Consider the following 25866-nt stretch of genomic DNA (forward strand, 5'->3'; position numbering starts at 1 on the left):
GGGCCTCCAGAGTCGAACTGCCCGGGGTAGCCCCTAAGGACCCCGTCTCCAGTACAGGCCGGATGCTCCCAGCAAGGATGCCAGGAACTCTTCCCCACACCTTCACGGGTGTCTAGGATCCCCCACAGCTGACCCAACCTTCTCGGTCTGTTCGAGGAGGGGTGAGCTTCCAGAAATCAAAGCACCCTCCCCCCCCACCTGCTGGGATTTCTGCCTGCCCAGCCCTGCAGGAGTGGCGAGGAGAAGGCAGAGGCTTCCCACTGTCCTTGCCCAGGCCAGCAGCTCTGGCCAAAGCCTCTCCAGACATAACTCGCTTCTCACTGCAGAGTTTGAAGAGAGATCCCGGAGCAGATCCTGCTCAGGATTTGAGGAAAGATCCCTGCAGAAAGCTTTTGCCCGCTGTTCTCTCCAGCGCAGAGGAGGAAGAGGAGCCCCCCCCCCAGGCAAAGCCTGCCTGTCAAGCTTTCAGGGTTGAGAAAGCAGCCTAGGTTGACTCCGCTTCCCTGCCAGACTGGGTAAGTGTGGGGGACGTGCTGCTGATGGGGGCTGGGTGGAGGCCAGGAGCCAGACTGCCCCAAGACCCCAGAACTTCAGCTCTCCTTTGCCTCAGCTCCCCTTGGGTTCCTTTCCTGCGCGAGGCAGCGGCGGAGGTGTGCTCGGCTGGCGAGGGGGAAGGGGCTCAGATGCTTTCGAGAAACCAGATGCTCCCACCAGGCACATCTGGGAGCAATCAGCCAGCTCCTGCAAAGCCAAGAATGGCCGGCAGCCCCCTCCACAACTCCACCTCCCCATCCCAGCCTCCCACTCCCCCCTTTGCAACAAGTAGGAGAACAAAAGGGAGCCTTCCTTCCCGGCCCCCAGGATTGGGCAAATCCATGGGTGTGAAGCAAGCCCCCTCAAGACAGAATGGGGGGGGGCTTTCAAAAAAATAAATAAAGTCACTTCTTAAGAAAAGTAATCCAAAGTCCAGACCCTCAGGAAGTGAGGGGGGGGGGGTTTCTGCCAAGCCAACTTAGTTTTGCCAACCTTTTGTTTCTGTCTTTGGGAATCTTGGCCTGGGGTTGAAGGGGGGGCAGGAGGAGGGGGGGGCATTGGCTTTTGGATATCTGTTGCTAAAGGTTCCTTTGAAAGGTAGTGCTTCCCTGCAGGGGCATCTCCCAACAGCCCCCTTGGCATTCCTCCTTCCAGCCCTTTGCAGTCCCGGTTGCGAAGCGCCCCTTTCTTGACCCACAGCCCATGGCGCCCCCCCCCTGCAGCCACTTACCAGCTTGGTGGTCTTTCTCCCTCTCCGGCTGACTTGCTCTACCTCCTCGCCTGGGTCTTACTTTCCAAAGGGCTGAAGGAGCCAGGCCTCCACTGCAGCAGCCTCCCTCCTGGGTCCTAATGCCGACTTCCTTCTCTCGAGGCAGCGGGGCTAAACTTTTCCCAGCGGTTTTCCCAGGGGGAAGCTGCAGCTCAACGCTTGCTTGCTTCAAGGAGAGACGGGCACATGGGCGTGAGCTCATCCAGTGGGTTTATTTCAAATATCCACGGTGGAGGAGGGACTGGCCAGCTCCTTCCACGAGGGTGGTGGCAGCTGTTGGACAGAAGCTGAGCCTCAAGGCCTAGAGGCAGTCTACCCTCATTTGAGATGGGCAGAAAGGATGCCTTCCTATCCCCCCAAGAGTGTCCTGTTAGAAGTGGCACAGCTTTCGGTGGCTTGCCCTGCAGTGGAGGGTTCAAACAAGCTGCTGCTTCTTCCTCTGCCCAGTTTCTCCACCGCTGCTGGGAATGCCGCCGCAGGGGCCTATGGAAGGCACCCAAGAACTACCGATTGGCTTCTGCGATAGGTCTGCTCTGCTGACGGGCCTTTCCAAACCATTTCTCCACTGTTCCCGTCTTAGGGCAGAGGGCAGCTCCAGAGAGGCCCACGGCGTTTTTTTCAGGATCCCTTCGGGAACCGCCTGGGCTGCCTGCAAGATCCAGGTCAGCTCTTCCCTCACGTGCCTCTTGGCCAGGCTTTGCCATGCCACCTTTTAAGTCATGCCCTGCCTGTAGTTGGCATTTATTTTCCTGAGTTTGTCCCAGACCGTCTTCATCAACGTTACTCGTTTAATACATTATTGTGTCTGTGATCATTAATTGTCCCACAGTAAGCCCTTCTGAATATCCAACCGTGATTGCTAATATTAAGAAACTGGCATATATACACATTATACATACATACATACATACATATATACATATACACACATATATACATATACATACATACATACATACATACATACATACATACATACATACGTTTTCTGAGGTTTTCGCGGGTGTTTCTATGTAGGTCTTTGGTTATTTGGGTTTTCTCCCGCATAAAATTGGAAGTGTCTTGGCGACGTTTCGACGAAGTCCCATTCGTCATCTTCAGGCTGGTGTTTTCAGCTTCGTGCTTCGTGCTCCTCCAATTTTACGCGGGAGAAAACCCGAATAACCAAAGACCTACATATATGTATGTATGTATGTATGTATGTATGTATGTATGTATATATGTATATATGTAAGTGTTTTTTTTTATGATGCACCCGGTCGGTCCAAATATGGGAAGAAGAAATCTTCGAATCTCAGAAGGGTGTAACTGGCTGATGAGAGCTAAGCAGCTCGAAATAGCTATACCAGCTTCCCTTTCACTCTTTGTCAGCAATCCAAATTTAACACACACACACACACATATACATATACATTTATGTGTATGTATATATATGTATGCATGTATATGTATACAGACGCGCGCGCACACACACGAAAATCTTAACCAAAGCAAAACAGACTGAATGGCCCAGCTCTTTCTGGTCCTCTCTTGCGCAGGCTCCCTTTTTTTCAATTGGGGAGGCCGTGGTGCAGGTGCAAAAGTGGCCATCCACAACGGGTGCCCGTCCGTGGGAAGCTGGTGAAGAATCCTTATCAACTAGAAATGGTAGCCAGAGGAACCCAGGCAAAGAAGAGCCGGTCTCTTTGCAGTGGAAAGAAGACCTCCACTCAGTTCATGAAATGGAGCTGATTCTCAAGACTGGCCAGGGGCCAGCCCTTGGAGACAGCATCTTTCTCTGACCTGAAGTTCTGATGGGGGACGAGTGCTGCACGTGCTGAAATTCCCCGAAGGTCTGAAGGTCATTGGGCTCTCGCCTTTGACAAAGGGATCTCTCAGCCAGCTTTTTTTTAGCCAGCATGTGGCAAACAACGGCTGCTACAGGCTTATCCTTTGAGGAGGAGGGAACTCAAGGAAGACACAACCCCCCAGAGAGGCCCAAAATCTTGGGACCGCTGATGGCTTCGACCGAGAGGCTGACGGAAATGGCTCCTCTGCAGCACAGCAATTCCACTGTTGGTTGTCTGGCTTAGAGAGAAATGCGAGTTCAAGAGGTTTCTTTCTCCGATGTGCTTAGAGGCTGAGAAACACCACAGGGGGAGAGGAGTCTCAGAGTTGCCTTTGTCAGTCAATGGAGGACCCCGATGGACCGGGAGAGCTGCTGGGAGGAAAGGACTAGATCCAAAAAGGAACCGCAGCAGAGACCCGACACAGAGACAGTCACCGACTGGTGTCATCTTGTGGCTGGGGAGGTTGCGGTGGGAGCAAAGAGAGGTGCGTGGAGAGGCGGCCACGAGCTCTTCTCCTGGCTAAGCTCCCACTGCAGCTGCTTGTAAAGCTTTTTGGATGCCTTCTTGCGTCGCAGCTTCCGGAAGCCATTCAGCAGGCCATGGTCCAGGCCCACCTGTGGAAGAAGCAGAGCAGGAATGGGTGACACATGGATCCGACTGCCAGACTGCGGCTGGCAACAGCGGCAGCCCGCTGCTCCAAGAAAGCCCGCCGCGGATGCTCAGCCGCTCAACAGTCCCATTTCCCAAGCCAAGCCTGGCCCAGCCACAGAAAAAAGGATCTTGGCTCGGCTTTCACAGAAGACTGCAACGAACGGCTTCCGCTGCCTTGGACCACATCTTAAAAAGTCTGCTTTCCCAACTCCGTTGCTCCTTTCTTACCTCCAGCATGAAAGCCACGAAGAAGTGGAGAGCAGCCATTCCCAGCAAGATCACTTTGAAGCTCAGGTCACCGGGGCTCTTCAAACGCAGGAGCTTTTGCATGAAGGCCAGCGGAAAGACGGTCAGCCAGATCATGAAGCCGGTGAGCAAGAGTAAGGCAATCAAAAAGGGCACTGGGGAGAGGGAGACACCGAGACGAGGCTTGGGCGCGGGACCAGGCAGAAGAGGGGCTGCCCGAGAAAAACCGGTCTGACTCGTCCCAGGCCTCCTCTTGATAGAGCTGCTGTGCAGAAACACTTACCGTTGGTATAAAGCGGCTTGCGGAAAGGCCGGCCTTTGGACACGACCACCGCCAAAATGAGATACTGGAACCCCGAGGTGCAGAAGATAACCGTGTTCTCGTAATTTGGGAGGTTTGCAGGGGCCGACAGAGTGCTGTTCAGAGGGGTGAACCTGAGAGGGAAGTAGGCAGGTGGCTGAATCTGGGCTGGCGGCCACCTTGCCCGTCCTCACCTGACTGCAGAGGCTGACCCACGGCAGGCTGAGCTAGTCCAGGAACCAGCCTCCGCGGGGCCAAGTGTAAAAGGGCCAGCGAGAGGGAGCTACTGGGCTTCTTCCTCTCTCCTCGCTCACCACTGCTGGGAGATGGTGATGAAGTAGACGATCACCAGAACGGCCACGATGAGAGCCGTTTGGAGGCAAAGGCTGCCCAGGACGGCGAGGCTGATCAGAGCTCCCTGTGGGCGCCGGAGACCCAAGTCCTCGGCAGGCTCCGTCTTGCCCATGAGAGCGACTATCGTGGTGGTGATGATGAGATCGGTGAACAGGAACTGCCCATCGCTCAAGTTGGTGTTGATCTAGACAAGGGGAAGGACAGAAGAAATGGAGAGATGCAACGGCCTGCCTTGCACTTCTTTTGCACGTGGCTGTTTCTGTCCCCATTTAAAAGCTGCTCCTTTAAGCCCCAATTCCCTTATTCCTCCGCGGGCATTTTGTTTTACCTGGGTAGGGGTTTGTCGCTTTATGTAGTTCCCGTACCTGATGCCATCCCTTGGGCAAATCCTACACCTGGCGCTGAGGTTTCTAGACCTCACTGCTTGCGACCTTCACCCGGGACTCTGAGTCTGCGAGCCAAAAGGGCAGGAAGGAAAATGGCCATCTTACCGTGTACAGCAGGAGCACGGAAACAAATTGCGTGAGGCTGTAGAAGGCCATGTATTTGAAGAGGCCGAAGGAGGTGACCAAAGAGCATCTTCCTTCCCTAAAGACGAGAGAGAACGGCTGGTCACCCTTCTGGGAGAGCAGGGATTGGGGTTGCCGGGTGAGGGAGCTCAAGGGAGGGAATATGCTCTGCTCAGAAGCTTCGTCCCAGGCAAGAAAGAACACTTTCTTTGCAAACGGGTGTGCCTTAAACACGGCGTCTTTCAGTGAATGTCCCCAAGAAGCAACTCAACCCTGGATGCCGTCCAGAGGCAAAATTGGGGGGTGAGGAGGGGGACTGACAGTTGCAGGAAGACCCGAGGGCTTCATTTCACCTAGGATCAAAACGGTTGAAACTCCACCCCAAGCTGAGGCCACTCTGGGAATGGAAACCTGGACAGATGACGACAGAGAGAGATGGATTCCCCTCTTCCTACTTCTGGGAGGTGGCCCAGAGGGAAACGTTAAGCATGGATCCCTGACAGAGGGGACTCCCACTGTTTAGCCAGTGCAGCTTACGCCAAAGGGGCAGGATTTGAATTTCCCTCTCCCAAAGAGGTCAGCAAGGCACCCCCCCCCCCAGCCTCTTCAGGAAGAGCAGAACCTGGATGGGAGAAAGGGGGCCATCAACTCTGCGACTGGCAGTCCATCCCACCTACCTAATGGTGATGGGGACGCACTTGATATTGTCCATCTGGGAAGTGAATGGTGCTGCCGCCGAGGCCTCCGCTTCGGAAAGCGAGATGCCCACATCGGCTGCCTTCAGAGCCCCACAGTCGTTGGCCCCGTCTCCACACATCGCCACGCAGTAGCTGCAGGCAACACAGGCAGTCGTTCCCTAAAACGGAAGACCGATTCCCACCCACCTTGCTTTTTTTCCCTCCCCCCAAAAAAGGGTGGGGGGGGGGAGAGCCGGTCTTTAGTATTCTTAGTATCTTTCAGCTGCAACTTGTGCTGCTTTCCCCTTCTCTCCAAATGCAACGCTGATGCTGGCTACTCTCGATCTCGCAGGTCAGGTCCTCCCTCCCAATCTCTGAAGCTCCCAGGCATTAGGTTTGCAAGAGGGGGGGCCTTTTCGGGCCCAGATCCTTCCCATGCTTCCACACCCCCCCTTTTTTTTTTTGCTCTCTCCGCTCCACCCAGAGGGACGTGGGGAAATCTCGCCTCCAGCCCCCACACTTACTTCAGCTGTTGCAAATGCTCAACCAAGCGAGTTTTCTGATCAGGTAACATCTGTGCGAAGATAGTCGTTTGGACTAATATCTGCAAAGGACAGCAAGGGTGTGTGTGTATGTGTGTGTGAGCTGCGCCTTTGCTTCTCTGGAAATGGGGAACAACTCAGACAATTGGGAGCTGTCGTTGCCACTGAGAAAGAGGAGCTATGAGATAGAGAGGCTGGCTCTGCTTAGGTGCCAAGCAGAGGCCCAGCTCGACTCTCCCATCAGCCTGATGCCGTAAGGCAGGCTGGTCACGAGAACCCTGGGAGAAGGCCAGGAACAGGTGCGTCCCGCTAAAAGGGACGTTGGTCTGAGGAAACCGGGGACAAGTGAACCAGTTCATCTCCCTCTTAGGTGTTACCTTGGGCAGGAGGGCTGGGAAGCACTCGCAGAGAACCGCAAAGGATTTCCCGTTCAAGGCGAAGGAGGATGGCTGCTGTTCCTGGAAGTCGTCGTCTTGTTGGTGGGCACCCTGCAAGGGTCCCGCAGCCGGTTGGATTTTTCATCCATGCTTGGCATCCCACATCAGCAGGAGCCTGCTTCGGGTAGGGCTTTCTCCTCGCCCTCTCTCCCTCCCTAATGTTACACTGGGCACCTCCCCTTTCTGTCTGGAAGGAAATGCTAGCTGGGGCTGGGCACGACCCATTGTGGCTGACGGTCAGTTCAAATGGGAGAGACTGTGTCAACCATCCCACTCAGTCAGCTAGCAAAGAAACAACCCCTGGCCGTTTGGTTTTGCCAAGAGTATGCTTTACTTAAGCCAGGAGTATACTTTACCTTCTCCCCTCCGGCCATTCCCCCCCCCCCCGTTATCTGTAAATGTCTGATTAGGTGCTTCTATATTGTTTAGGAAACAAGTTCTCGGATCCTAGTTCTGCATATCATTACTTGACTTTGGCTGGCTGTAGCTGCTGACACGGATCAGTTGGGCTTCCATCCTCCCCTTCCTTAAAAGTCCCATCGTTCCCTCCCCCGCTCCTGCCTTTGCTAATGTCAGGCTGTCAGCTCTTGAAGCTTGGGTAGGAGAGACGCCAAGCTGACTTCCCCCAAAGTCAACCACGGTCAGGGAGGGTTCTGACCTTGACCTGCTCCGAAGAGACATTGGAAGGAGTGAAGGTGAGGGCAGCTGGCTTGCCGTGGCTGGGCGGCACAGCGTTCACAAACACCACCCGCTCCTGCGCCTCCAACATTTGGCAGCTCCTCGCCACGTTCACTGCAGTGAGCATGTTGTCCCCTAAAGGCAAAAGGAGATCTGAGCCCAGCCGCCCATCTCAGCTAGAAGCTACCGACGTTCCTGCCCGCCATTCAAGATCTTGCAGGCAGAAGAGAATCCTCTCTCCCAACTTTCCCAGCCCCTTCCCCTGTTTTTTTCACCTGTGACCATGACAGTTTGGATCCCTGCACTGCGCAGCACATGGATGACGGGTGCCGTCTCAGGCTTGAGGACGTTCTTGAGGACCAGGAGTCCAAGGAAGATCATGTCCGCCTCCACCCAGTCTCTGCCCAAGGAGGAAACATCCGTCAGCGGGCCTTGCCAGGACCCACTGCATCATTGCAGTGCCAAAATCCAGCACAAAGCCTGTCTGCCCAGCCTCTGCCTGGGTGCACTTGGAGAAGCGCCATTCACTCTTCGTTAGTTGATTGCAAAGTCTTTCCTCAATATAAGCCATCCATCGTCTTTTTCACGTTTTCCCAGGTATCCCTCATCCCACCTTTGCATGTTATCTCCTTTACATTTCTCCCCATTCGTCGGTGAATTTCTCTAGCAAAAATCTTGTTGGGTTCCGCTGCTCTTGCCCAACCCATCCAGGTGAGTCATGTACGCGATAAATTGTCCCCTCTATCAACTTTTCATCATGTAATAACATTAACAAGGACGCCTCTGTATGTTTGGCCAGGAACGAACGAGGAGCAATCAATGTGGCTTCCGTGCCATCCCATGCTCAGTGACCTCGGACATTAAAGCTGCTACCGGCATTTTAATGTTTTGCTGAAGTCAAGAGTGCTTTATCTGGGTATTCTCGTAGTCTCCTAAGAAGGTCACCCAAAGGGTGAAATAACGAGAAACCTGGAAGCCGGGCTGGTAGGAAAGAAGCGCAAGGACCTGTCTGTCCACCCACCTGGTCACTTCCTGGGCTTCTTCAAAGGTCCCCACGGCCACCGAGGGCTTATAAGCCAGCCCCAGAACACGGAACCCACTGCTTGTGAACTGGTGCAGCTGCTGGGAAAAATCCTGCGGGACTGCAAGGCAGGAGGGGAGAGCGGCCTTCAGAAGAGGAAGACACACACTCGCAAAGCATGAGAAAGACCGTCCCCCTGCCCCCCTCATACGGCCTTGAAGGGGACGTGCCGGATCCCTCGCTCTCTGAGGGAAAGCGATGCTGAGCCTCCCCGGGACTCCGTAGCCAAACCTCCCACTTCAGAACAAAGCAAACCATACAGTGGCAAGGGGAGCCAGCTGGGGGCAAGGGCAAAGACCTGATTCTCTCTTGCAGAAACTGGCCACCGTCTCCGGCGCTCCCTTCATGAAAGCCTCCACGGGGCTGTTGCCGGGAGCCTTCCCCAGAACGCACATCCTTCGCAGAGCAGACGAAAACGGGAAACGACGGAGGATAGCCATGGGGACGGGGGGCTTCTGTGGAGGAGAGGCCACAGCTGAGTCCCCGGAAGCAGCCAGGATGGCTCCTCTGCGAGGCCACAGCTGAAGCGGCTGAGAGGAAAGCTTTGCGCAGGGTGCCATCTGCATTGCGCTCAGCCACTTCTGAGGAAGGCTGCATGTCAGTCCCTCTCCCCCGCCGCGAGGAAGGATGGAGCCTCACTGTGCTGGGGAGCTGCTCTGTCCGCTGCGGGGGAGTCATGACGAGCAGAGCTTGGGTCCCAAAGTCCTGGTCTAGGCAGGCCTCCACCTCTGGCCCTTTGGTTTCCACCAGAGACTGCAAGAAGCAAAGAGGGGGCTGTGAAGAGCAGCCGCTCTGCCCATCGAAGGGGGCTGCCTTGTCCTGCGGGAAACATGGCTGATCCCAGTTTAAGCAGATCCCAGTTTAAACCTCAGCCATGGGGAACAGGGCTTAGCTTGGCAAAGACGACCAGAAAATACAACAGCTAAAATTGATGGGTTTGGAGTCACGTATGATGCCGGTCTTGGGATTATGGGGGACGCTGGTTCTTCTCCCTTCTGGAAAGGGAACCACCCCCTGCCCTTTTCACCCATTTCTGACCATGTAGGAGAACCCTGGAAATGGCATCCATGTTCCCTAAATAGAGGAACGTTTCTTTCTCACCCATCCAGTAGACTCCAACATCCGGAGATCCACCGGGTCACCTATAGGCAGATCTCCAAGCAGAGAGAGGGTGTGGCAGGTGGCCAGGCAGCGAAGCAGCGGCCCATCAGCCAGATGGCGGAGGTCATGAACGACGGGGAGAAAAGAGCTGCTGGCCTGGGGGACGACGCCCCAGATGTCCATGCCATCAGCCGTCAGGGTCCCTGTCTGGGAGAAAACCCCAACCAAGAGTCGGCTAAAATACTTGGATGGGCAGCCCAGGACCCCAGCACCCTTCCCGGGCTCTCACCTTGTCGAAGCAAACCAAGTGCACCTTCCCACAGAGGTCAATGCGTTGCGGACTGACGCAGAAAATGCCCTGGCATTTCAGCCGGTTTTGAGCATACATGGTGCCCATGGTCATTGCAGCTGGCAAGGCTGGGGGAACAACCACCGTCACGATGTCCAGAGCACGGATGGCGAGCAGCCACTGGGAAACCTGCCAACAGTGGCCTCGTGAGAAACAGATTGGCACCATGGCTTCCCAACCATTCAGGAGGCCAACTGAGACTGGAACGGGATGACGTTAAGAATCTTGGTGTTGTTCAGTGGCAAAGCTTCCAGATGGGGAAGGTCAGCCGGGTCCAATCTCTTTGAGCCGGCCTCGCACCCAGAACTGTTGCCCTCCGAGGCTGACTCCACGCGCCCCCAATAGGAGGAGTGGCTAGGCCAAAGAGGCCACCGGTTGAAGGCATTTGGTCACCCTGTGTGTTCCAGGGCAGAGAAACTTAGGTGTAGTTCTCAGCTGGAGACTGGGGGGGAGGACATGGTGAGAGAAACTCCAAGCCCCCAGGCACTTACCTGGTTCCTCCTTAAGATGATGATGCTATAGACAGTTCCAACAACGGCTGGAGGAAAGAGAAATAAAAGTCTTGGGACCCTGGCAAACCAGGCTGAGTGAGTATCAGAGGAGTCCGCAGACACCCACAAGGAGAGAGCGGCACTCTTGGGAGAGGCCTTGCTGAAGGAGGTCAGCCAAAGAGCTTCCAAGGGCCCACAGGCAGGATATATTGTGCAGAGGTGGCCAGAGGTGGCAGGGCCCAGCTGAGCTCCTCAGCTGTGTAGAGGCAGGAGATGTTTTGGGGCCACATGGGATCTGCTATGGACCAAAGATGGTTTCTATTCTAGCTCCTGCTGATTCAACAAGGCCACCCAGCAGAACAAATCAACCAATGATGTACAAGGGTCAGCAAAGCAAATGTGCTGCTGGGGAAGGAGATAACAGCAGCTTTCTGCCATTCCCAAGGACCGTCTGTAACTATGCCCTGTCCAAAACAGGCTCCACTTGCACGTCCCTGAACTTTTGGGCTCAAACCAGGGATAGTGCTTAAGCACCCTCAGCCAGTCCTGACTCTTGATGGAAGCACTTGGAGCCCATGGCAGATGGTCTCTTTCCCCGTGTCCAAAACCTTAACTCTACAAGTGGCCTTTGCCACTTCGGATATCGCGTGCGAACTTACCCAAGATCGCAAGGAAGGTGACAAACTTCCAAGCATCGTTATGGAATCGGAGCTTCAATGGCTTGGAGTGAAGGATGGAGCTGATGAGATCCCCTTTGGCTGTGTAGAAGCCTGGAGAAAGAAGAGGGAGGGAGGGAGACAGCAAGGCTGGCATGAGACCAGGGATGCAGATGCTGCAGGAGACTCCCCAGCCTTCATACTGGCTGGGGAGTGAAGCAGCACCCCAAAATGCCCTCACCAATGTGGGTCACAACTGCCAGGATGTCAGCGCCTCCGCAGGATCGCGCCTGGATGACTTGTGTCCCACAGAACAGGGTGTGTCGTTTGTGATCTTCGGGGGAATAGATGGCACTGGCTTCTTCCGGGCCTTTAGGCAAAGGGGTCTTCAGGACTGGTGTGCTCTCCCCTGGGAAAAGAACAGACAGCTTGGTGGGGAGCGTCAAGAAAAACTTGAAAGCAGCCAGGTCAGGGTGCCATTGGAGTCTCCGCAAGCAGGAACATGCCAAGCATTTGATGGGGGGTCCAGGCAGGCAGGTGCTGCTGGGGGCTTTAAAACAACGAGCAGCCTAGGCTAGCCCACGTTCCCCCTGCTGGCTCACCAGTCAGAAGGCTTTCGTTGACCACACACTCGCCGTTGAGCAGCGCGGCATCGCAGGGAACCAGCATCCCCTCTGGAGAGACCACCAGGACGTCTCCTGGCACGAGCTCCACAGAACTCACCACCACTCTCTCTGGTAGCCAAGAAAGGAAGGAGCTCAGAATGTGCCCCCCCACCCTTCCAACCTGTAAGACCTGGGTGGAGAGTTGTGCCAGGCCTTCTTTGGCCATGGAGGGGCATCTCCCTTCTCCAGCTTCTCCTGACAGGGAGGATGTTGGCTTCTTGAGGGCAGTGGAGTCTGACTGTCCTGTTTTGGGTGCCATAATCTAGAGGGAGCAGGTGCCCAAGTTCCTAGCTGTGGCTGCATGGGGCTCTCAGGAGCAAGAGGTGTGCCTTGTCCTTGACACACACACACCCAGAAAGAACCAACAAAGACTGCATGCAGCAGGAAGGCGCAACAGAGAAACCCAATCTAGCAGAAAGATGCCATGACGTGCAGAACGAGGGAAACTGTTCCGATGGATGACCCAGTTGAAGAGAGTCCGTTCATGAGTCCAGCCTTCGGGCTGGAGCTGCTCTTGAGATCCACCGGGCTACTGCCCGGAGGTCACCATGCATTTGCTCACCTCCAGAAGGTCGGCAAATCTGCACGCTGGTCACCACCTTGGCCATGTCCCGGAGAGTCCTGTTTTGCTGAAGGAACCAAGGCCTTTGTCAACGCAGCCCCAAGGGCAGAGCAGCAGCGCCTCTGGGGCACCGCCAACCCCTCGTTCCCGCCGCGGCGGTGGGCTTGAGGGGCAGGGTGGATGCACCAGTTCAGCGGGGAGGGGGAAAGTTGGAGCCAGGGCCCACCTTTTTGGTGACGTAGAGAGAGAGTCCGATCGAGATGGTGGAAATGATGAAGATGCAGACGGCGTAAGAGTAATATTCTTCGCAGATCCATAAAGTGATGCTGAACACTTGGAAAAAGTAGAACAAATTCAAGATCTGCAAAGGAGAACAAGGGTACGCTTAGCGCTTCGTTGGTACTTCCGCCTTCACTGATTGGGTCTCTGCAGAGCCCCGCCCCCCAGCCAATGAGCTCCCAAGGGGCCTATGATTCAGAGGAGAAGCTGGGAAGCCCCTCCCTCCCTGCAAAGGGGCTTCAGAACGACAGGACCCCTTCTGAAAAGACCAGAATAGCACTTATATGTCGCTTCACCGTGCTTTACAGCCCTCTCTAAGCGGTTTACAGAGTCAGCCTATTGGCCCCCAACAATCTGGGTCCTCATTTTACCGATCTTGGAAAGATGGAAGACTGAGTCAAACCTTGAGCTGGTCAGGATCGAACTGCTGGCAGTGGGCAGAGTTAACCTGCAATGCTGCCTTCTAACTTGCTCTTGCGCCAAAAGACTTCACAGGTGCCCCTTTTATTTTTGAATCTTTCCTCTTCGCGGCTTCTTAATTTTAGTTGACGTGGGCCGACCGGATTTGCTGAGAGTCAGGTGGCACACAAGTTTAATCCCTTATTATTGTTCCTATTCTCCCTGTTTCAGAGGCAGGCAGAAGCGGGAGCCGCTCTGCACTGTTCAGACCAAGGAGAAGAGCCCAGCGACCGGCCCTTCTTTGCTCGCTCGTGTTGCTGAAGACGGGCCAGGCTGCCGGCTCAACCGCAGGCCAAACCGGGGCTCACCTCATCCATCAGTAGCCGGAAATAGGACTTCACTGGCACGTCAATGAGGTTTGGGCCGTAAATCATCTTTCTGTCAAAAAAGGGGCAGGGTACAAGGGGTGCACAATTTTAGGAAAGCCGTAGTCATCCTAAAAAGCCCAGCTAGTCAGGGACTTGAGGAATCAGAGCTTCGAGGTAGAAAAGGCAGACTCCCCCCATCAGCCTCCCGCTAGTTTGTTGTGTTTAAACATAAAAGATTGTGTGGGACTCGACTGCTGTTTCTCCGTCTCCTAAAATACATGTGGGCGTATGGATAATTCTGCATTTATTTTTTGTCATATTTACGCGGTGTACATCGGAGGGGGTGACCCTTTGAGAGCTGCGTGCCACGAAATGTCATGTTAGAGTATGCCAATTAGTGTGCATTCAAAGTGACAATAAAGTTATTGTTCTTTCTGTTCTGTGGCGGAGGAGATATTTGCTAGTCAACAGCCGGCTCTTTCGGCGCTCGGTGTGAAGAATTGGCTGGCTTGACTTCCCTGTAATGCTTCCCTGAGGCAGGGAGTGAGACCACGCCAGTCCCCTCCGAGCCTGCTGTTCCCCATAGCCGTGCTGGGCAAGGGAGGCCACCGACGGGAGGAGACTGCTGGATTTTGTGCATCTTTGATTGAGAGACGTTAGGTCTCTTTAAAAGCGCTCCTTTTAAACTGGGTAGCAAGCAAGAAGGGAATGAGGGGAGGTGGTCTTGCAAGATCTTTTTTCCCTCCCCCAACTGGTTATTAAATTTAAGATTTTAAGGTGCTTGAAAATTATTAGAAAATAAGAATACTATTATTGCATTATGAACTTGTTGATGTAGATCAGACATGTCAAACACAAGGCCCGGGGGCCGGATGCGGCCCACAAAGTGGTTTCATGTGGCCCGTGAAGCCATCCTGGAAACAGGGAATGGCCCCCACTGCCTTGGCCCTGGCCCAGGCCAGCCGGGAGCCAATGTACAATTTTGTGGTGGCCATCTTGGCACTTGCCTCGGTGGACCATGCCTTGGCGCTTGCCCCGGTCCCACCCCCTTCTGCCAGAGACCCTCAGATCTGTCCCACTCCTGCCCAGGCCTCCCATAGGCACCCTTGACGCAAATGATGTAGAACTGGCCATGCCCGGCCAATAGGCCACACCCACTCCACCCACGCCCACCCATTAGGCTGCACCCACTCTGGCCACACACCCTCCCCAGGGCAACCGCAGTGCTAATGCAGCCCTCAGTGAAATTGAGTTTGACACCCCTGATGTAGATGGTGAGAACTCATATAGACGTCTGTCCTGAATATTAGACTTTGGGAGGAATGGCGATAAAGGAATTGGGGTCATCAAAAGTGTGGAAATGGTCATCATTCAACGTTAACTTTAAATATGAATGGAAAACTAAAATGGAGAAAAATTGATTGGGTCTAATTGATTGTCTAAAGACTTGAACGTTAAAACAACTAAGATATATGTTCACTAAAAAATGATTGATCAACATTAGAAAGTTACCTTATTTTCCGGCGTATAAGACGACTGGGCGTATAAGACGACCCCCGACTTTTGAGAAGAGTTTCATTTAGAAAGTCATCTTATACACTAGAAAATACAGTATTTTTTGGCGTTTAAGACGACCCCCGACTTTTGAGAAGATTTTCATGGTTTAGAAAGTCGTCTTATACGCCGGAAAATATGGTACTTTCTGTTTGACTGACAGAACAAGAATTGTCTTAGTTAAACTATACAGTAGATATTAAGGGAGAAAGAGAAGGAATGGGGATTGCAACAGTTTGAGATCTATACTAACGGTATCTATGTGTAATAGAGTGATTGTACCCAGCCGCCAAATATTTACATGTAATATTAGAAAATCAATAAACATTTACAAAAAAAAGAGATCTTTTTTTCCCCCAAACAATTCCCTGCCCGCCCCCCAAATTGGGATACTAAAGAAGGCCTAGAGAAGGGAAAGGGGGGGACGTGCCTGGCAGACTGCTCCTGGACGCTCAGACCACGGCAGGAGAGGTGGAGATCGGAGCACGTCCAGTCTTCATTCAACGTGCTGCAAAACACAAGAGAAAAAAAGAAGGGGGTGGATTACCTTTCTCCTGGGACGGATCAAAATCCGAAGGCTCAGAGGCCGGCTAGGCCAGCCAGGATTGTCCAGGTCCACAGCTACGGCTGAGGGAAGCGTTCTGCAGAGAGGTGTTCTTGCGTAAAGGCCCCTTGGCCACGGGAGAGCACACCTCACCTGGCCCTGCAGTAGGCCTTTCGCCTTTCCACCCAGAGGTAGCGCACACCTTCGAAGGAGTAGTAGCGCAGAACGTTTTTCTGAAGAGGAGAAGAGAGAGGGGGGCGAGTTATCTACACCTCCAAGGTAGCAGCAGCACCAGCAGCAGAGAGAACAGCTTCCTCTGCCCAGCCTGCTTCATGCCACGGCGGGGACGGCATCCGTGCCGCAACAGGACTGGGTGACGTGCCCCTTTGCGATGCAGCCTAGCCAGGGGACCCCGTCGGCGAGCTGGCGAGAACGGAGCCAGGCTCATCCATCCCAGGGTGCTGACCTCTTCTTTCTGGTGCAGCCATATTGTGTCCTGGCTTCCTGTCCGGTCATCTGAAACGCCCACGGCAATAGCGCTTCCCCCCTCGTCGGTTCCGGACTCCGGGCTTCCCAGGAAAAGAGAGAGGAGAGGATAAGACATTTTGGGAATCAGCAGGGTGGCCCCCTGTTCTTTAAGAGGAGGCTCCAGAGCTGGTGAGGGAGGTCAGGAGCAAGTGGCAGGGGTGGGGGAAGGGGCAGACCTTCCTTCCTCTTACCTGCGCAGAGCACCTGGTCAGCCTCCCTCTTGGCAGAAGACACCTCTCTCTCCCAGCCACTGACGTTCCCCCAGCCCCCCGTCAACACCTTTTGCCAATCAAGGAAACGTACAGGAAGCGCTGCTCACCTGCCATCCTCTATCTGCTGTGTTTGGACCCTGGATGCGAAACACCGTCCCGGCTGATCCTGCAAGAAGAGGGCGGGCACAGCTGACGGGCGGAAGAGCCAGTGGCTTTGGGTAGGAGATGGGTCCAAAGCCATGGGAGCTACCAGGGCCACGCAGGTGCCCACTCCAGTGCCCGAGCCAGCTGGGGCCCTCCTGCCGTGGCGCTTACGTGGATGAGCACCCAGTCCGCCTGGCGCAAGGGGCAGGGCGTGCATTTGGCGTAGATCTCCAGGTGCGGCTTCCAGTGGAAGATGGCCAAGGGGAGCCCCAGAGTGAGCACGGAGACTGAGTGGCAGACCAGTGTCTTCCATGTTTTCCTCTGGTAACCCTTCACTTCCTGGGGAAGGAAGAAGCACGCGATGGGCAGGAGAACCCGGGCAGGAGTTCCCTCGCCCGCAGCCTCCCCTTAAGGGCAGGCCCCGTTGGACTAATCCTGAATCTAAAGCAGTGGTTCTCAACCTTTTTTTTTCTGGCGACCCCGGACATAAGGATGCGCCGTGCATGTGCGGCGCGGTGCACATGCGCGGCAGTGCCCACATGCGTGGTGTGCATGCACGGCGGTGTCCCCACGCATGGTGCGCATGCACGGCGGCGTCCCCACGCGCGGCGCACATGCACGGCGCAGCGCACATGCACGGTGCTGCCAGCTGACAAAAAAAATGGCGGACCGCGTTGTTTGGCGACCCCCGTGAAATGATCGTTCAACCCCAAATGGGGTCACGACCCACAGGTTGAGAACCGCTGATCTAAAGAGAGCAGAGGACTTTGGCCACCTCACTACGGGACACCGCAAGGGCGCTTCCTGGTAACACCTCCACGCCCAGCCACCGTGACTCATAGTTTTATCCCTTCTGGTTTTCATAAACCTCCAGGATACAAGAGACTCAAGATAAGAGCAAGTTTATCTCATTTCCTCATGAGTCCTCTTCATTCACCACCTTTCGCCCAAAGTGGAGGAGTGTCCGCAGAAGCATTGAAAGACCGGCCTTAGCTACCTCTCTCGCTTTGGAACAGCTCCCTCTTCCAGCTCCTGGTACCGACTACCCAATGCAGCACTGACTCTCCCTCGGTCCTCTCATTCCCCCCCCCCCCCCGTGCATTCCCCCCCTCCCAATCTGGAAACTCCCTTCTTACCGTAGAGGATTTGCAGGGGCTCTGCTCCAGAGAATGGTAATTCAGCTGCTGCTCTCCGGACAGGCTGCTATTACCTAAGAAAGGAGAGGAAGCAAAAAATCTCACCAGTGTGCAACAGTGAGCTCGGGAGCCTGAGACTTACGCAGCGGCTGGATTTTGGCTGCCCCCTCCCCTTCTCTTTTTAAGCCCTTTCCCCTCTTACCTGGCCAGATCCTGGCGTGTTCGGCAGCCTCCATTGGATCCTCCAGTTTCCCCAAACATCCTCAGGAGAATTTGGGTCTTGCACCCGCCATCAAGAGCTTCAGGGCCAGGGACGGAAGTAGCCGGTGGTCACGTTCACTCAGCCACCCATTTCCCGACGCTGGAGGGCGGAGTGGAGCCTGTGCGGGGGGGGGCACGGGGGAGAGAGAAAATGAGAGCTGGCAGGATGATAGTCACCTGAAGGAACGGTGGGGGGGGGGAGAGGAGGGCAAGGCTTTGGCTGGATCCTCAAGAGAGGCATCCTGTGGCTGAGACACCCCCCCCCAGGAAAAAGAGGGGAAGTGGAGCCCACCCACCCAGGTAGAGCAGCCTCGGGGCCGCGAAGGCAAAGTTCTCTCCGAGAAGGGTGGAATTCTGTCTCCCGGCAAGGGACTGGCCCAGTGGGATTTTTTTTTTAAGAATAATAATAATAAAGTTGGAAGGGACCTCGGAGGTCATCTAGTCCAACCCCCTGCTCAGGCAGGAAACCCTAGTCCATTTCAGATAAATGGCTGTCCAGTCTCTTCTTAAAAACTTCCAGTGTTGGAGAAGGGAGGGAGGAAGGAAGGAAGGAAAACAGAATAACAGATGGAAGGGACCTCGGAGGTCATCTAGTCTAACCCCCTGCTCAGGCAGGAAACCCTAGTCCATTTCAGATAAATGGCTGTCCAGTCTCTTCTTAAAAACTTCCAGTGTTGGAGAAGGGAGGGAGGAAAGAAGGAAGAAAAACAGAATAACAGATGGAAGGGACCTCGGAGGTCATCTAGTCCAACCCCCTGCTCAGGCAGGAAACCCTAGTCCATTTCAGATAAATGGCTGTCCAGTCTCTTCTTAAAAACTTCCAGTGTTAGAGACGGGAGGGAGGAAGGGAGGAAAGAAGGAAGGAAAACAGAATAACAGATGGAAGGGACCTTGGAGGTCATCTAGTCCAACCCCCTGCTCAGGCAGGAAACCTTATGCCGTTTCGGACAAATGGCTGTCCAGTCTCTTCTTAAACACTTCCAGAGTTGCAGCATTTTTGGGGGGGGGGCCCGCAGGGCAAGCTGGGACGGTGGCTCCAGCTCCCCTGGAAAGGAGGAGGGAGGGAGGGGGTCAGCGGCAGCCTCCCCCCCTGCCCGACCCCCCCCTGTCCCTGCAAAGAAGCCGCTTCCTCACCGGTCGGGGGAGGAGGGGGGCAATTGCCTTCCGCCGAAATCCAGGCCGCCCGCAGTGCTACGTGTCACCTGGCCGCTTGCAAGAGCCCGGCCTGCGGGAGGGGAAGGGCGGGCCAAGCCGGTCTAAGGCTGCCTTCGCGAGCCAGAGGACACCCCGGGGAGTCTCCGGAGGGAAAAGAAGGGGAGCCGGGTCTCCCCCGGGATCGCAGCACCCTCCCCCGCGGGATGCCCCAAGCTTGAGATGCGCCGCTCTTCGTCCGCCGCCCGCGCCTTCCAGCAGGTGGACAGCTCCGCTCGCCCCGCGGCTGCCGGCCAAGTGGAGGCGCGTGGGGGGGGGGAGCCCGGGAGCCCCTGCAGCAGCTGGTCGCGGAGGGGGCGGGGCTAGTGCTCGCGGAGGCTGCCGGGAGAAGTAGTCCGAGCCGAGCCGGCTAAAAGGCCCCCCCACACACATCACCCTCCCCTCTCCGAGGCGTGCGATATGGCCGCTCCTGCAGCGCGTTAGCGGAGCGTCCGGTTTGCCTTGTTCCCATAGGAGTCCTCTTATCCCGGTAGGGGCGTTTACGTTTCTCTTCCCTTAAAAAAGAAGCTTGGACGACGGTTTGTCTGAAATGGTCTAGGGTTTCCTGCCTGAGCAGGGGGTTGGGCTAGATGACCTCCAAGGTCCCTTCCAACTCCTACTCTATTCTGCATTCTATTCTATTGTACTCTATTCGTCATTCCTCCTATTATTCTATTCTCTATTCTATTCTGCATTCTATTCTATTCTAATTTATTCTTTCCATATTCTATTCTATTCCATTCTTTCCATATTCTATTCTATTCTCTGTTCTATTCCTATTCTGTTCTCTATTCTATTCTATTCCATCTCTGTTCTACTCCTATTCTATTCTGTTCTCTATTCTATTCTGTTCCATCTCTATTCTATTTTCTATTCTATTCTAATTTATTATTTCCATATTCTATTCTATTCCATTCTTTCCATATTCTATTCTGTTCTCTATTCTATTCCATTCCATTCCATCTCTATTCTATTTTCTATTCTATTCTAATTTATTATTTCCATATTCTATTCTATTCCATTCTTTCCATATTCTATTCTGTTCTCTATTCCATTCCATTCCATCTCTATTCTATTTTCTATTCTAATTCTATTCTACTCTAAATTTTATTCTATTCTTTATTCTATTACAAATTGTGTACCAAATCAAAACCACCAAGCCGCTATCCTGTGTGGGTCCCGCCCTCATTTTACGTTTGCAACCATGGGTGGTCCTTATAAACACAGAGGAAACGGCTCTGTTGAATTAATGTCATCTTAATGCCCCAAGCAATTCCCAACTCACTGGCTAACTTGTGGTATTCCAACTCTTGCTCCCGCGTTCTTGCAAATGACTACGAAGAAGGGGACGACAGAGAAGGAAGTGGCTGGATGGAGTCACTGAAGCAGCAGGCGTGAGCTTAAATGGACTCCAGAAGATGGTAGAGGATAGGAAGGCCTGGAGAAACGTTGTTCAATGGGTCACGAAGGGTTGGACACAACTTCGCAGCTAACAACAAGATGACCTTCCCTCTTTTGAACGCCTCTTCCCCTCTCCGAGGGGAGATGCCTCTTTTTTCGTGTGCATAGATGTTAATCTACCTTTCCAGATTTGGGCAAGGCGTGTTTTTATGCCGACATTTATGGCTTATCCACTGTCTATTCAAGAACATTTTGCTGAAGAAATACAGGCTGTTCATGAACTGAAGAAGTGCGTATGAGCTGCTGCTGAACAACTAGGCACCTGCCTTAGGCACCCCCCACCTCCCACCACTCAGGGTTTAAAAGAGAAGCCTGAACCGAACGGCGAGGGGAAAGGAGGGAGACAAGGTAGAAAACTGCTTTTTTTTATTTATTTGTCTTTACAGGTTTCACTGTACATGTCCACGCAAGCAAGGCGGAGTCTATGACCCCACTGAAAAACCAGCTATAAGTTAAAGGCCTTCCAGCAGGAAGGCAGGCTGATTGCACACAAGGAAGCCGCTAAGCGTGGGCCACTTTCTCTTTATACGTGGCCATCATCTTCTTGATTTCAGCGATTGCTTTCCCAGGATTCAGGCCCTAAGGAAGAAAAACCACGGGTGGGCTCTGGGCACAGCTCTGTAACTGGCTCAGCTCACCCTCGCCCATTCCCAGCTGGGGAACCTGGTCCCAGCACCCACCTTGGGGCAGGTCTGGGTGCAATTCATGATGGTGTGGCAGCGGTAGAGGGAGAACGGGTCCTGCAGCTGGGCCAAGCGCTCCTCCGTGTAATCGTCCCGGGAATCGATCATCCAGCGGTAGGCCTGAGGGAGCAGCCGCTCTTGGGAAAAGCTGCTTTTCCTCCCCCCCGCCCCCTGGAGCAGAGGCCCAGCTCCCACCTCCCAATCCAGCAGTTGCTGAGACAACGGCCGGCCAAGGGCACGCGGAGAGCCGTCCCACCAGGGGCCCCGTTACCTGCATGAGCACGGCTGGGCCGAGGTACTTGTCCCCGTTCCACCAGTAACTGGGACAGCTGGTGCTGCAGCACGCGCAAAGGATGCACTCGTACAGCCCATCCTGGGAGAGCGAAAAAGAGGCCTCGTGAGGCAGAGGGTGGCCAAGAGGAGGTGGATTCCTGGAAGAAGGTCCACTGGCCTCTCTCCCCCCGCTGGAGGGAAAGCAGCCACCCCCACCCTGCTTTTCATTATGCAGACCCTTTCGCGGTTCGGACGGATCTGTTTTGGGGTTGGCCTGGGGGACCAGGAGGCGCTTCGAAAGCCAGCGCCCGCCACGCACTTGGGGAGCAGAACGGGAGGAGGAGAACGTGCACCCTTATCTATCAAGAGGTTTTGCTGGGGCACCAGAGGAGCTATAATGGCCAGCCAGGAGAGGCGGCAGCTCTCAAAAAACAGCGGTGACTAGACCAGGAAAGAAACAGCAATGACCAGCTTATCCCGATCTTCTATGGACTGGAAATATTCTTTCCCCTGGTTTGATTCGTCCTTCTTCTTCAGATAAGGCTGGATAGCTTTGTATTGGGCGTAGAAGTTGCTCAGGTCCTGAAGGAGGGAGAACAAACATAGCCCGAATTTACACGTCGCAACAAGCTCTGATTGAAGGGAAAGAGTTTTGAGAATAATACCAATAACACTTAGACTTATATACCACTTCAGAGTGCTTCACGGCCCTCTCTAAGCCGTTTACAGTGTCAGCCTATGGCCCCCCAACAATCCGGGTCCTCGTTTGACCGACCTCTGAAGGATGGAAGGCTGAGTCAGCCTTAACCCGGTCAAAATCAAACTGCTGGCAGTCGGCAGAATTAGCCTGCAATCCTGTATTCTAACCACTGTGCCACCACGGGCTCTTATGAATGATTCACGTAAAAGGTAGCTTCCAGGTACAGCAGCTCATACGTACCATGCTAAGCCCGAACCACACAACCCATTCAGGCTGAGCACGATGTGTGACAGCAGGTATGATTGTGTGGTAGATGATGGTGAAGATTGCCAGGCACAAAACACAACACCCACCTTTCTGCCAGTGCCCTTCTCCCAGCTCCAGGCCCCATCCCAGATCTAGAATCCATGGATGGGGGGAACCCTCCTACAGAATCGCCAGGAGCCCCATGCAGAAGCCAGATGACCAGAACAGCTGGCTGACTGGCACAGGGAATGGTCGTGATCCAGGCTGCCATTCCCCAGGCGGGAGGGTTGACCGAGCAGGGCCAGGATCTGCAGCTGAGGCTCCCAGTTCAGATACACACACACACACACACACACACAGTCTCATCTGCCCTGGGGAGGCCATCCACTCGCTGGACTTACAGGCACGAGGTCTTTCACCACATACATGTGAGGGAGAGGATAGATCTTGGTGACCTTGTTGAGATTGGTGTCGATCCTCTTGGTACAAGCCAGAGTGTTCGCTCCGTTGATGTTCATGGCGCACGAGCCACAAATGCCTGCGGGAGACAGAGACAGAGCTTTCCAAAGAGCAAAAGCAGGACTTTCGGGATGGCGGTCCAACCTACAGCCTCCTCCTCCGTATTCCACGGAGTGTCTGCCCTCCGGAGCCGGATGGCAAATCTCACCTTCTCTGCAGGACCTGCGGAAAGTCAGGGTGGAATCCATTTCATTCTTGATCTTGATCAGGGCATCCAGAACCATCGGGCCACATCTGGAACGAGAACCCGCCAGCTGCCAGAAAGGGACACCAGCCCTCTTTTTCTTTTCTTCTTTTTTTGCCCCCAAAAAGGGTCGTTTTGTTCCGTTTGCAGAGGGGGGAGATTTGCTAACCTACCACGTTGCGGTTCACCTTCAGCCCAGCTGCCTGGGCGTCGGGAAGCCCAGAGGAACCAGCCAGCCCTGCCCTAGTTGGCACCTGGAGTCCGCTTTGGGGAAGGGCCACTCACTTCTTGAGGTCCAGCTCGTATGTCTGCATGCGGGGCTTCTCCCCGAGGTTATCCGGGCTCCAGCGGTACACGGCGAACTTCTTGAGGCAGGGAGACGTCTCCGGGGCTGGCGCTGCTGCCGCCCCGGCGTGAGCTCTGCGGCAGATCTGCAAGTGGGGCAATGAGGTGAGGGGAAGCCAGTGGCCGCCTTCCCCGGCCCGAACCGAGCTGCTCACTGAGGACTAGAAGCGTGAGAAGCTCAGCGAAGCCAGTGGCCACCTTCCCCTGCCTGAACTGAGCTGGAGAGGCGGGCTGCTCACTGAGGACTAGAAGTGTGAGAAGCTCAGTGAAGCCAGTGGCCGCCTTCCCCGAACCAAGCCGGAGAGGCGGGCTGCTCACTGAGGACTAGAAGCGTGACAAGCTCAGCAAAGCCAGTGGCCGCCTTCCCCGAACCGAGCCGGAGAGGCGGGCTGCTCAATGAGGACTAGAAGCGTGAGAAGCTCAGCCCGCACTCGGAGAGCGTCCAACCCCCCACCCTTCGTGCCTCGCTCACCTGAAGCAGCGCCGCGCCGCCCCGTCCCCTCGCCGCCCCCCAACCCGCCGCCGTCCCGATCAGCGCCATCCCGCGCCCTCTGCGTCCTTTCGGGGACTGGGACGGGAGCAGAGGAAGCGGAGGGCACCTGCTTCCGGTTCTCCCGCGAAGGCCGTCCCTCACTTCCGGTTCAGTTCCCTTCCCAGCATGGCCGCGCCTCGCTTCCTGTCCTTTGGCGAAAGCGTTCCCCCTACCACTTCCGGTCCCTCACTAAACTCTTTCCCCCGCCCCCAAATGACCGAGGCATATTTTCCGGATTCGGCTTCAAGTTCCTGCCGCTTCTAAGGCGCCTCTCCCCGCCTTAGTTCGCGCTCCGTCCTCGAGCGCTCTGCGGGGAAAGCCGAGCGCCGGATCCTGCGATTGGCCGGCGGCGTCCAGCTTCTGCTTTTGCTTCCGCCTTTCATTTCCCTTGCTTTGCTTCTGCTTCTGTCTTTGCTCTTCTTCTTCTTCTGTTTCTGGCTTCTGTCCCACAGGTGCTTTTTTTTTCACCAGGACTTTGTTTTTCTTTGAAGACGTTTCGCTTCCCCTCCAAGAAGCTTCTTCGGCTCTGACTGGGGGGTGGGGAATGGAAGGATTTATGCTCCTTGCAGACAGCTGGTCCTTTGCCTTCTTTTAGACAAGTGTTTCTCAACCTTGACCATTTTAAGGCATGTGGACTTCAACTCCCAGAATTCCACAGCCAGCATTGCTGGCTGTGGAATTCTGGGAGTTGAAGTCCACATGCCTTAAAATGGTCAAGGTTGAGAAACACTGGATTAGACAATGCTTGAGGCCACTTGGAGGATTATCTGTGTCCTCAGGGTCCCCTGAGTGGTGCAAATGGGTGTGGAGAATTCTTGGAACTGCCGAAAGGACCGTGTTGTAGACTGGAGATAGGTGATGTTATATCCATCCCCTCTGTTGAGAAAGGGCTGTTTTCAATTTTGACCTAGATGGCCTCTTTGACCCCTCTTTCAAACCAGCGGTCCTCTCTGTCCAAAATGTCAAAAAAGAGGAGCGCTGGTTTGAAAGAAGGGTCAAAGAGATCATCCAGGTCAAAACTGAACAGCCCTCTTCTTGTAGAAAAACGTAAGAGACTTTTACGAATTCCAGAGGGTTTAGCAGAGAGATTTATCGCGCAAGATTCAGAAGCAGTAACAACAAAGCAATTCTGAACACTCAGGGTGGGTTTAACTACAGTTTTATACTTTCCCTTTCTCAGGAACAAAGGAGCACACATAGAAATCTACATTGTAATACATCAGATTCATTTCTCACGTATTAGATTCATTTCTCACGGGCATACAATGAAGAATCTGCAATGCAAGTCACAAATTGCTAACACAGCTTTATTCCAGTAATTATGCAGATGCATCATTGTTTTAATGATTTTTCATTATTATTATTATTTCACATTATTCTATATTATTCTACCTTACTCTCAACAGAGTGAGGTTTTTTTTATTATTATTATTCCTAGGTGGGTTCCACTTCTATTAGACTAAGAAAATGAGAGAAGGGTGGGAAAGACTGGACGAGAGAGAAAAAAATAGACTATAAGGAAATAATTATAATCCTTTTTTTTTCATCCTTTGTAGGAGGAGAGTGGTAAAGGCAGATAATAATCTAGGATAGACTCCTCCAGATATTATAAAAGAAACAGGTTTATTGGATTTAATCCATCGTTTCGTGTCAAAAGGGATTGGCATTCATAACACCCGGAAGAAAACGTGCTAGAAGCTGTTCATCAAAAGAGGATCCCTTTGATTTCGGGGGTGGCCAAGAGACATGAAGATTATTAAGCACCCTGACGGGGGTGCCGAATAATCTCCTTCTTCCACATCTGCAGGATCCCCAAAAGGGCTATTCCCCACAAGTGCCCCAGTGGGAAAAGAGTGAAAGATTTTTACCCAACCC

The 25866-nt window shown here is 53.9% G+C and overlaps 3 protein-coding genes across 4 annotated transcripts in view; all 3 read right to left on the minus strand.

The window, feature by feature from the left end:
* Positions 1 to 2309, minus strand: part of MFAP2 (microfibril associated protein 2) — a 5348-nt gene extending 3039 nt beyond the window's left edge. For both annotated transcript variants that reach the window (XM_039367357.1, XM_039367356.1), the window contains exon 1: positions 1265 to 2309. In XM_039367357.1, coding sequence (XP_039223291.1) covers positions 1265 to 1505 — 241 coding nt within the window. In that variant the 5' untranslated portion in view covers positions 1506 to 2309. The remainder of the gene's footprint in view (positions 1 to 1264) is intronic.
* Positions 2310 to 2525: 216 nt separating this feature from the next.
* ATP13A2 (ATPase cation transporting 13A2) lies at positions 2526 to 19370 on the minus strand. Its single transcript, XM_039367603.1, has 30 exons — positions 18992 to 19370; positions 17799 to 17976; positions 17597 to 17670; positions 16632 to 16799; positions 16424 to 16482; positions 16043 to 16145; positions 15730 to 15809; positions 15463 to 15540; positions 13479 to 13548; positions 12659 to 12793; positions 12433 to 12499; positions 11808 to 11939; positions 11447 to 11614; positions 11209 to 11319; positions 10550 to 10596; positions 9999 to 10187; positions 9710 to 9916; positions 9248 to 9361; positions 8907 to 9063; positions 8549 to 8669; positions 7803 to 7927; positions 7508 to 7662; positions 6790 to 6900; positions 6395 to 6474; positions 5871 to 6023; positions 5176 to 5272; positions 4645 to 4868; positions 4313 to 4464; positions 4012 to 4184; positions 2526 to 3746 (listed from the first exon to the last, which is right to left on the minus strand). The coding sequence occupies exons 2-30, from the start codon at positions 17830 to 17832 to the stop codon at positions 3576 to 3578; spliced, it is 3555 nt and encodes a 1184-aa protein (XP_039223537.1). The 5' UTR covers positions 17833 to 17976; positions 18992 to 19370; the 3' UTR covers positions 2526 to 3575.
* A 1488-nt stretch (positions 19371 to 20858) lies between these two features.
* On the minus strand, positions 20859 to 24091 carry SDHB (succinate dehydrogenase complex iron sulfur subunit B). Its single transcript, XM_039367846.1, has 8 exons — positions 23932 to 24091; positions 23400 to 23545; positions 23079 to 23164; positions 22813 to 22949; positions 21934 to 22047; positions 21464 to 21565; positions 21190 to 21312; positions 20859 to 21088 (listed from the first exon to the last, which is right to left on the minus strand). The coding sequence occupies exons 1-8, from the start codon at positions 23998 to 24000 to the stop codon at positions 21011 to 21013; spliced, it is 855 nt and encodes a 284-aa protein (XP_039223780.1). The 5' UTR covers positions 24001 to 24091; the 3' UTR covers positions 20859 to 21010.
* Between the last annotated feature and the right edge of the window lie 1775 nt (positions 24092 to 25866).

The sequence above is a fragment of the Crotalus tigris genome, unplaced genomic scaffold, assembly GCF_016545835.1.
Source record: "Crotalus tigris isolate CLP2741 ecotype Arizona unplaced genomic scaffold, ASM1654583v1 scf7180000020588.15403103151:6194809, whole genome shotgun sequence".
In the NCBI taxonomy this organism is placed as follows: Eukaryota; Metazoa; Chordata; class Lepidosauria; order Squamata; family Viperidae; genus Crotalus; species Crotalus tigris.